The following is a 10,883-nucleotide window of genomic DNA, read 5'->3' as shown; positions in this document are numbered from 1 at the left end:
GGACCTACGACCGAGCAACAAAGACAAACTTCAAAATGTATGTCTAGTACCACTACTCCCTGCATGACCTCTCGGCGTATGGGATATTTTGCGGCTGGTGTACTCACGGGAAGTTCCCATGCCCAACATGCAAGGCAGCTCTGCAGTTCATTTGGTTGAGGAAGGGGGCAAGTATTCGTCGTTCGACAAACATCGACAATTCCTACCTGCTGACCATCCGTTTAGACAAGACATTAAGAGCTTCACAAAAGGTGTCGTTATTACAGACCCTGCACCGCCGATGATGACGGGTGCCGCGCTTCATGCCCAGATAGATGCTCTCCAGGTCAATGCTGTAGGTGGTTTTGTGGGATATGGTGAGGAACATGCTTGGACTCAGAAGTCGGGTTTGTCGAAGCTCCCCTATATTGATGACCTCCTCCTTCCACACAACATTGATGTGATGCACACTGAAAACAATTGGGCCGAGGCTCTTTTCGGAACAATCATGGACATCCCTGATAAGATGAAGGACAACATTAAGGCTAGATTGGATCTGGCAACGTTGTGCGATAGACCAAGATACGAAATGAAGGCTCCAGAACGAGGGATAAAATGGAAGAAGACAAGGGCCGACTACATCCTAACGAGAGCCCAAAATAAGGAAGCACTAGAGTGGAGCCAAAAGTTACAATTCCCCGAAGAACCACAAATACCGGAGTTTTTACGCCAGGCTAAGATGGGGTCGAGTATTACGGAAGAGTTGAAGAAATATATGAACTCAAGTTTCCTGGTTCTGTACCACTGACTCCTGTCGTATTCAAATGCCATTGGTTTGATCCTAAAGTAACAAGACATACCCGTAGTGTTGGCCTAGTTGAAATTCGACATGATTCAAAGTTACCAGGCGGTGATGTCTACATTGTGGCTCAACAGGCCACGCAGGTTTATTTCCTCCCATACCCGTGCCAAACCGACAAACATCTTTAGAGTTGGGATGTTTTGTATAAGGTAACACCACATGCCAAACTACCTCTTCCAAACAATGAAGATTATAACAATGAGATAGAGTTCTTTCAAGAAGATGGGCTAGGAGCAAGTTTTGAGATAGACTTAACCGACGTGATCGGAATGGAAGTAGACAATGAAAGGGTTGTTGATGACGACGCTGGAGATGAGGTTGAAAATGTTAGGGACTTAGCATTACTAGAGCGACTACGTCTAGGCAGAGACAATGAAGACGACATTCCTCCTTCGGAAGATGCTGGAGCTGCCGATGCAGCTGATAGTGATGATGAGGATTATGATCCAGCTAATCCCGATTATGATGACTATTTCTAATACAAGTATGATCCACACTATTTAATACTAATGTTATATTTTAGTTATCTTTTTTGTAAGTACGGATTGTTTAACTTTGCTGATTCGTTCACTCTTCTTGATTGCAGGTAATTGAAAGAAGATGCCAGGCGGTGGCAAGTTCAGGATTATCCGCTCCTTCTACGGGGAAAAAGGTGGACGTCGAGAAGCACCTGAGGGCTCCGATGCACCTGAGGGGTCCGGGAGCCGTGGTGGAGGGAGAGGGAGAGGGAAAGGGAGAGGGAGAGGTGGAGGAGGAGGACGACGAAAGAGAGGGGGTGGTGGAGGAAGAGGTAGTGGGAGGAGGAGGAGGGAGAGGACACCTACTCCTACAGAGGAGGAGGAGGAGAGCGAGGAGGAGGAGCACATGCAGGAGCAGGGGTGGGAGGAGGAGGACAGGGAGGAGCAGGAGGAGGAGGGGGCGGCAGGGGGTACGACTACGGTGTGGTTGCGAGGACCGTCGCAACTCCCGCCGCGGCCGATACTTGTAGCGAGACGGCTGACATGTTGAAAATCACAATAGAAACTAATAGTTTATCTCATACACTTTTGCAGGAATTGGGTTGTCGTATCGGGAGGTGACCACAAACGGAAGCGCAATGGCATCCTCGGTCTTCTGTGCAAGGAGCACTTCCCTGGTCTCGCGCAGCATGCCAGGATGTTGGAGCCGGCCTACACGTGGGACCACTACATGGCCGTCCCAGATACGGAAGATCGGGAAGGGAGAAATTTCGGCACCAAGGCGAGGCGGGTGGTTGGGGAGCTGTGGGTAAGTTATCCTCGCACTGCATGGGTCAATACATCGCATTCATTTGAAATTCCTGGAATAATGACTGCAAGTATCGGGTCTATAAGTAGGATTTCTACAGGTGCGAGGCAGGATACGAGGACAGAGCTAATCAAGTGGCTAACAGAGCCTGTTACAAACTGGTGAAGGACATGCACTACGAGGCGCATATTCAGGCTGTCGTCCAATACTGCGCCGAGCACGAAAAAAGGAAGGTGAAGAAGGAAGACGCAAGGAACATATTCCTCACGCGGGAGTAATACTTGATGGTTAATGAGGAACATCTCTACTCATTTCTCGTGAATTTGATCTTCCAATATGTCATACACTTAATTACGTGTAGGTGCCTCCTAACTGGTGCACCGGCAAGGGCCCGTGCTGGGCTATATATGATGGTGGACAAGTGGATCAGCGAGGACTGGTCCGAGAGGCACAACTTATGTCGGGGGCGGCGCATGATGATGCCGGAACCGGGACACCATCAAGGCAGCCGTAGCCTTCTCGAGTACCAGGAGGTTTGGGTACGTGAATTCACTTCTTTATTCTTTGTAACGCTAAATTTTGCATGCTTACTAATCATCTTGCTGTTTTCTTCGCAGTCGGCGTCACATGAAGGCCAGCCTTGTAATGAGTTCATGGCATACGCTATGGCTCATAAGGGCAAGGCGACGTCTGGCGTCTCCTTCAGCTAGACAGATCCGCCCGAGGCCTACAGCAACCCCAGCGTCCACACCTGCATCCATGATGGGAAAGGCGCTCCACGGGGACACATGGGATCCGGCCACCGTGCCCCTTTCTGGAGAAGCCATCATGAGGGCGGGAGGAGGGAAGAAGCACGGCCGGTACTGGCTCGCCGACAGCATAGTGGACACTGCCATTACGCCCAATCTCTCCCAGCTTCGGGCAAGGACCATCGACTTGACACCGCCCATACGCCCACGGCTCGAGACTTCAGTGGCCACCATGCAAGCACTCCAGGTTATTTCTGTTTCATTTGTCTTTCGTTCATTTGTACATAGCTTTGCTTTCCATTGTAATACTTGGGTGCAATCTTATAGGCCCAGATGGAGGAAGAGAGGAGGTGGCGGGAGGAGATCGAGGCAACGTTGAAGGAACATCGGCTGATGTGGATGCAGGAGCGGGAGAGGATGATGGAAGCTGAGCGGCAGAGGGCAGAGGCTGAGCGGCAAAGGCATGATGCCATGTTCGCCTACGTGCAAGGTATTGGCTCAGCTGTGAACTATCAACCGCCGCGAACGGTGGCATGGCCTCCCCCACATCCGCCACCGATGGCCTTTGTTCCTTCTCCTATCGATGCTTTCACTCCTGTGAGTATGAATGTAATACCTTGCATACGACTAAATTAAATATTGACTTCGAAATGTAATCTTGTATCTTCTCCTTTTACCAGAATCAATCGGGGGCGGCCTCCAATGAGCCTCAGGACGAGCACTCGCCGGCGTCGCAGTGGCCGGTCAGGCCGTCTGATCCGAGTAGGTGATGGACTCTTGTAAACTTTTTTTGGACTAGTTTGAGGTTAGCCTTATGGCTCATGAACTCTATTCGTGTTTAAACTTTGTTTGGACTGCGTTTGATATTATATTTGTGGCTCATGAACTCTATTCGTGTTACATGTGCTCTATTTATGTTAAATGTGCCATTTGTGTGATATATTAACTGCCTGTGATGTATATATTCTGATATGTTTGATGTTTGAATGGGTGGGCTCATATACGCGAGAAAACAAACAAAAAAAATGAAAACAGGTAACTTCGCCGAGTGTTTTTACATTGGCACACGGCAAAGTGTCCCTGATTCGCCGAGTGTTTTTACATTGACACACGGCAAAGATTGAGACTTTGCCGTGTGCCTCCCAGACGCCACACAGCAAATTAGGAGTCTTTGCCGTGTGCCTTCCGTCAACGGCACTCGGCAAACCCGCCGTCAACGGCCACCCGCCGTCACGTTTCCTTTTTTTTTGCCAAGCGCGTTTTGGGCACTCGGCAAAACCTTTGCCGAGTGTCCAGTAAAAGACACTCGGCAAAGCCGGCTTTGCCGACTAAAGTTTCGCCGAGTTTTTTTTTTGCCGAGTGCCGCACTCGGCAAATCTTTTGCCGAGTGCAAAATGGTCTTTGCCGAGTGCCTCGGGCACTCGGCAAAGAAGGGAAATCTGGTAGTGTTAAAGGCCACAAGTAACTGTAAGGGAAAATGTAGAGACCAGAGAGGAAACGAAAACATTGCACCTGGCTTTGATCGGCTCCTGCTAACGTACGGATAATCACAAACAGATAAGCACCTGGCCCTCTTTTGGATTCCAGTAGTTTTAGAAAATTATGATCAAGAGATTAGTTTTATAAGCGTGCAATACCTTCGTTTAGAAAAGAAAAAGAGGTCTCAAATCGAGCTTCTATGGCCCAAGAGTATGGTTTCAACAATACCATTTATATATAAAACTAAATAAGGTTTGTTATTACATCAAAGCACTCTCAAATTTAGGCATTCTAAAGAATTTCAACAATCTAATTTTCAAATACACCATCATTAGTAAAATTTACACAACAAATTAAATGTAACTTTTGTGTAGCTATAATTAACACCCTAATTCTCAGTTACACCATCATATACCATATTTGAAGTAGTCAATATGAAATAATAATGTATCTCAGGAAGATTGTGGGACCAAGTATTGTGCCATTAAATTTAGACTTACATTCAAAATTATGTTCTTTTGTGAATATTCCGGTATTATACAAATCTTAAGACCCGTGGAGGCCTTGAGAATTTTATTTAAAATAGTTATGCAAATGTAATGTATTTTGTTACAACTTGTTTTATTTTTAAAGGTACAAGCATGTCATTTCTATACCAAGATTTTAAATAAGACCTGGCTTATATATTTATATTTGCTACTAATTTTTTAATAAGACAATGATCAAATGTCATGTCTAAGATTTCTATGTCAAACCTTTAAAAATGGATAGATTACTATTTTATTATAACTATTTGAAGATAAAATGTGATAGAAAAGTTATACAATCCTTGAAATTCTCATAGTGAAAGGCATGAATAAACGTGTCTAACCCATATTCAAATGCATAATTTAAACAAGTTTTTGACGGTTTAAATGACATTGGTTTAATTCATAGTTTATGGTCTAAACGGCGCATATATGGTATACCCACTATGCAGGGTTTAAACACGTGTATATATGATAGTTTAAACGAGTTTAGGCAAACAATGGGTCATCAACCAATAGCCTTTAACAATTAAAGGCATTGGATCTACTTAGTTTTTTAAGAAAAATTGCCCAACATGCCATTTTAAAGATAATTAAAAATAACCCCCTAAATTTACATATAAATGACTCATCATGCCATTATGAAAGATAACCTAATACATTCTCTAAATTTTCATATAAAATGCCCACTTGAAAGATAACTTAAAATAACCCCCTAATTATATATATAAATTTCTGTTGTGCTAGTATGATAGATAATTTAACATAACTTCCCTAAATTTATGTGCAAATTACTCAATATGCCATTATAAAATTTAATGACCTAAAACTATAAATGTATATTACAATTACCCTCTATGACATTGTTAAAGGTTAGTTTCATATAATTCTATATGTGTCTTTCTTAAACTTACATGTAAATTATCCACATATATCATTATTTAAAATAAAAAAACCTCACTCAAAGCTGCATACAAATTTTCAACATCTATTATTATAGAAATAGATAAATAAAGCATGCCTACATATGTTTCTAAATCACCATCTTCTACCATTAATAACATATAAAAACTAGCTAAAAGTAATATTTTTTTTATATTGTATCACAGATATGTAAATATAAGAAAATATTTTAATAGGTACACTATTAAAGTATTAATAAACAAGGGAGCGAATTTTAGCAAATTTGATTAGTTATGGATCCTAAATCTATATATTATTTTTTAATGTTTATATATGTTAACATTAGACCGTTTCTAGTTGAAGGAGCAAAAGTAGGAGCAAGAGCATTTTGAACGGTTACAAGAGCAAAATTAAATATGTGATGACGTATGAAAATAAAGGGGCCAGAGGAGCGCTCCTCCTTTTGCTCCTGTCGGTGGAAATGGTCTTACTATCCCGTGCCATAAACATGGCTGATGTACTAGTCATAACTAATGATACGATAAAATAAATGTCAAGAGGAAATGAAATGAAAACACCGCACCTTGCCGGCTTTGATCGGCTCGTGCTGCTTAACATACGGATACATTATTAGCTGGTCCCAGCGTAGAGAGTTGACTGCTACTACACATCCGGCCGGGGAGGGAACGACCGCTTCAAGCCCGTCCAAGATCATCGCCAGCGCCCAAGAGCCGCCTATATTATTAGGTGATCCATGACCATCACACGCGGCAGAGCTCGGCAGCCGCATGCCTGCATCGCTGATCTCTTCCCCTCTCCCCCACCCACCGCTTCTGCTAGCCGCCGCTGGTCGCCAATGGCGAGACGCGAGCTGTTCCTCGCGCTGCTGTGCATAGCGGCCTCAGCGCTAGCCACCGGAGCCGACGCCGCCGACGCGAGGAAGATGGTCGGCGTGTACGAGCTTAGGAAGGGCGATTTCTCCGTCAAGGTCACCAATTGGGGCGCGAGACTCATGTCCGTCGTCTTTCCCGACTCCAAAGGTGCCCTACCTGCTGCCGTCCTGTCGCCTACTCGCCTGTGCTCCATTGCTGGGAGCCGGGACCTTGTTTCCCTTTCGTGCCGAGGATTAAACCATGCATGCTGCTGCTGCTTCTGCAGGGAATTTGGCTGATGTCGTCCTTGGCAGAGACACCATCGCTGAATACGTCGTAAGATCACTGAAAGCACTCTGAATGTTCTTTTCTTTTTTCCTTTGTGTTCATCTATCTTTGTTCGGCAGTGTTATTTGACCACCTTCTATGCCTGCATTTGCCGTCGGTTCGATTTGTGATACAACATGCATGCATCGTGCAACCCATTAATGTTTACTAGTAGTTCGTATTGTAGTTCAACTAGTGATATTTTACTACTGGTCCAACAATATTGTGCTCGAGCGCGTTTCAAGGAATGGTCCAATAATATTTTCTTGCATCTCACTTATTATATACGTTTAAGGCATCGAGTTTAGCAACTACGGGAAGAGAGCAGTACTGTGACGTGTGGTCATGATGGAAAGAAAACGTGATAAGCCGTGAAGAAACGACAGTCCACAAGCATCTTTAGTTGTTGTCCCTTTTATTTCATATATAAATACAAAGTCTTTTGCATCATATGCCATTATCGCCGTCCCTTTCTTGTGATCATACTGGTCATCAAAGAGAATTTTCTAAGCACGAGCTAATCTTTCGCCACCAACCAAGTTTCAGAAATGTTTATCCACAAGTCATAAAGATATGGCCTTAAGCTTTGCAGGAAATAACAACTTGCTGTATTGATTCCTTCTGTGTTACACCTACCCATTTCAAGTTATCTTCTGCAACTGATTTCTCTGTCCGAACAGAATGACACCTCTTACTTCGGGCCGATAACGGGGCGCATAGCACAGAGGGTCGCCCGTGGCCGGTTCGTCCTCGACGGCAAGGTCTATCACATGTATAAGAACGACGGCAACAACTCCATTCACGGTATGGACAGTGGACTATGTCTATGGGTATGTACGGACATGCCATGACCCAGAGGATCGGACGAGCGCTCTGCTCCGGGATGCTTACTGCATCTGTGTTCGTCTATATATCCAGGTGGCGGCAGAGGGTTCAGCAAGAGCATCTGGACGGTGAAGGAGTACGTCGGCGGCGGCGAGTCCCCGTTCATCACCTTCTACTACCGCAGCTTCGACGGCGAGCAGGGCCTGCCGGGGAACGTGGACGCGTACGTGACGTACCGCGTGTCGGGCCCGCCCTACTCGCTTGGCGTGCACATGAACGCGACGGCGCTGGACAAGGCGACGCCGGTGAACTTCCTGCTGCACGCGTACTGGAACCTGGGTGGGCACGGCAGCGGCGACGTGCTGGGGCACGCGCTGCGGCTGTTCGCGTCGCGGCACGCCGTGCTGGACGAGGAGCTGCTGCCCTCGTCGGGGCGCGTGGAGCCCGTGGCCGGCACGCCGCTGGACTTCCGGGCGCCCACGGCGATCGGGGCGCGCATCCGCGGCGTCATGGGCGGCCGCATCGTCGGGTACGACGCCAACTACATCGTCGACGGCGAAGGGATGCGGCCGGTGGCACAGGTCCGGGACCCGGCGTCCGGCAGGGGGTTGGAGCTGTGGGCGAACCAGCCCACCATGCAGCTCTACACGGGCAACTGGCTGAACCGCACCGCCGGGAAGGACGGCAAGGTGTACGACCAGTACGGGGGGTTCTGCCTGGAGACCATGGGCTACGTGGACGCTGTCAACCACCCGGAGTTCCCGTCCCAGACGCTCAGGCCCGGCCACGTGTACAACCACGACATGGTCTTCAAGTTCTCGTTCTAGGGTGCGCATGCATGCACTGAGGAAGCACGAGATGTAAAATAAGTTCAGCATTGGTGTGTGTGTGTGTGTGGAGGGGTACGGTGGTGATCAATAATCACAGGATCGGAGAGACGGAGATGGCATTTTTCTTCTATAAAGTTGCTAAAAAACTCCAGTGTCCACACAATATCCTCCGTAGCAACGCGTGCAGCATGTCGAGATGAAAACGATGCCGGCCGGCGGACGGACGAGTGGATACGCTTGCAGGCCCAGCCAAACGTTGACCAAGGGTTCTTTGGACACCCGAATAGCCATAACTTCACACCGAAATACCGAATGACAGATTCAAAGCCGGCGAGATAATCCAAGCACATCGCTCCCTGCACATCCGTCTCTATGATAATCCAAGCACATCGCTCCCTGCACATCCGTCTCTATTGTACTGGGTGATCGGCGCCCGGCCGGCGGCCTCAGCAGCTAGCTAAGTGCCGTACGCTCCCCCTCTTCCCTCCTAGCACTCGTGCCTTAGGGGGTGTTTGGTTGGTAGAACTAAACTTTAGCTTCCGTCATATCGGATGTTTGGACGCTAGTTAGAAGTATAAAGAAAAATATAGTCTAATTAGAAAACTAATTACACAGATGAGGACTAAACGGCGAGATGGATTTTTTAAGCATAATTAATCTATGATTAGCAAATGTGATGCTACAGTAACCATTCGTTAATCATGGATTACTTAGGCTTAAAAAAATTCGTCTCGTCATTTAGTCCTCGTCGGTGTAATTAGTTTTCTAATAAAACTATATTTAATGCTTCTAACTAGCATCGAAACAACCGATGTGACGTGAGCTAAAATTTAGCCCCTGGATCCAAACACCCCTTCCTCTTCCTGCCTGTCACAATTGCAGTCTCAGCTTGTTGTCCCGGCAATGACTAGGGTCACATCTCCTTACGCTTCTGTGCGGTACGCGTGGTAATTATTGAGAAACGCGTTACCACGGATCATCAGATCGGATCCTATTCCTTCCCGTAGCAGATCAGACGTAAAGAAGTTGTAGATCCCGTCTCCCTTCCCAAGATGCACGACAGAGAAAACACACGAGACACGATGTAGGTGGAGCTGTTGGTCTCTTTCTCATTCATAATATGTGTACAGGGGTGTTTCTTATATAGTGGTGGGAGACCCTACAAGGGTATATTTGGTATGAGCCCACCAAACCCTAATCAGGGTTACGATTTCTTAACACCCCCCTTGGGCGAATACCGCGACTAGATCATGCCTCATTAAAACTCCAAAAAAACCCAATGGGAAAAATACGGAGAAAGAGTGCATAGTTCCGCTAGATGTACTGCACTTGTTGCCTCGTTAAAAACGACTCGTGAGAAACTTCGGGAAAACTCACAATGGGAAAAAGAGTACGACTATTGTCTTCAAGACAATTACAACCTTCAGAGTTGGGTAGTTCATGATCTCCTAGATCAAAGAACAAGGACTAATTTTCAGAGCCCATTTCCATTTGTGCAATGCATGCGTATTATCTTATAGATAACAATGAGGATATTGACGGTACTAATGCCACATGACTTCTGGATATGGTTAGTCCTCTGTCATAGCCAAACACTTCACGTGCGGCCTCATATAAATCAATGCTTCACGTATTGAGAAACGTGTTACCACAGATCACCAGATCCGTTCCTGTTCCTGTTCCCTCCCGCAGAAGATCAGGCGTAGAGAAGTTGTAGATCCCATCTCCCTTCCCAAGATGCACGACACAGAAAACACACGGGAGACACGATGTAGGTGGAGCTGCTGGTCTCTTTCTCATTCATAGTATGTGTACAGGGGTGTTTCTTATATGGGATAATTCGATTCATGCCACCACAACTCCGTGAAATTGGGTGTCACGTTCAAAATCATGCCACTCAATGGCATGGATTTCAACATGAAATCCAACTTCAAGAAATTGTAGTGGCATGGATCAAAATGACCCTTATTATATAGAGGTGGGAGACCCTACAAGGGTATATCACTACCGGACTCGCCTACTTTGCCGAGTGCCAGAGACACTCGGCAAAGGCAGGAAAACACTTGGCAAAGAAGTCGCCGAGTGTAGCACTCGGCGAAGCGCACACGGCCTTTCTTCTACCGGCGAAGCCGGCTATGCCGAGTGCTTTTTTCTCGGGCACTCGGCAAACGTTTGCCGTGTGCCACGCCGCACTCGGCAAAAAAGAATGAAACGGGACGGCCGAACGGGACGGACGGGACGGGGAGGGGAACTTTGCCGAGTGC

At 46.6% G+C, this 10,883-nt stretch overlaps 2 protein-coding genes across 2 annotated transcripts; both read left to right on the top strand.

Moving 5' to 3' along the window:
- The first annotated feature begins 283 nt into the window (after positions 1-283).
- On the top strand, positions 284-2,475 carry LOC120645425. Its single transcript, XM_039922209.1, has 4 exons — positions 284-523; positions 1,428-1,525; positions 1,894-2,107; positions 2,197-2,475. Exons 1-4 carry the CDS (start codon positions 284-286, stop codon positions 2,383-2,385), a joined length of 741 nt encoding a protein of 246 aa, XP_039778143.1. The 3' UTR covers positions 2,386-2,475.
- Positions 2,476-6,431: 3,956 nt separating this feature from the next.
- LOC120643896 (galactose mutarotase-like) lies at positions 6,432-8,741 on the top strand. Its single transcript, XM_039920408.1, has 4 exons — positions 6,432-6,805; positions 6,924-6,973; positions 7,645-7,768; positions 7,883-8,741. Exons 1-4 carry the CDS (start codon positions 6,520-6,522, stop codon positions 8,614-8,616), a joined length of 1,194 nt encoding a protein of 397 aa, XP_039776342.1. The 5' UTR covers positions 6,432-6,519; the 3' UTR covers positions 8,617-8,741.
- Positions 8,742-10,883: the final 2,142 nt, after the last annotated feature.

The sequence above is a fragment of the Panicum virgatum genome, chromosome 8K, assembly GCF_016808335.1.
Source record: "Panicum virgatum strain AP13 chromosome 8K, P.virgatum_v5, whole genome shotgun sequence".
NCBI lineage: Eukaryota > Viridiplantae > Streptophyta > Magnoliopsida > Poales > Poaceae > Panicum > Panicum virgatum.
Note: the sequence above shows the minus strand (reverse complement) of the source record. Positions and strands in the feature narration are given on the sequence as shown.

Bases quoted from the DNA above. Each gene is read 5' to 3' on its own strand.
- LOC120645425 (XM_039922209.1), top strand. From the start codon at position 284: ATGACGGGTGCCGCGCTTCATGCCCAGATAGATGCTCTCCAGGTCAAT. The intron at 524-1,427 runs GCTAGATTGGAT...TCTTGATTGCAG, and splicing joins AGATGAAGGACAACATTAAG to GTAATTGAAAGAAGATGCCA. The intron at 1,526-1,893 runs GCACCTGAGGGG...ACACTTTTGCAG, and splicing joins AAGCACCTGAGGGCTCCGAT to GAATTGGGTTGTCGTATCGG.
- LOC120643896 (XM_039920408.1), top strand. From the start codon at position 6,520: ATGACCATCACACGCGGCAGAGCTCGGCAGCCGCATGCCTGCATCGCT. The intron at 6,974-7,644 runs GTAAGATCACTG...CTGTCCGAACAG, and splicing joins ACACCATCGCTGAATACGTC to AATGACACCTCTTACTTCGG. The intron at 7,769-7,882 runs GTATGGACAGTG...CTATATATCCAG, and splicing joins CGGCAACAACTCCATTCACG to GTGGCGGCAGAGGGTTCAGC.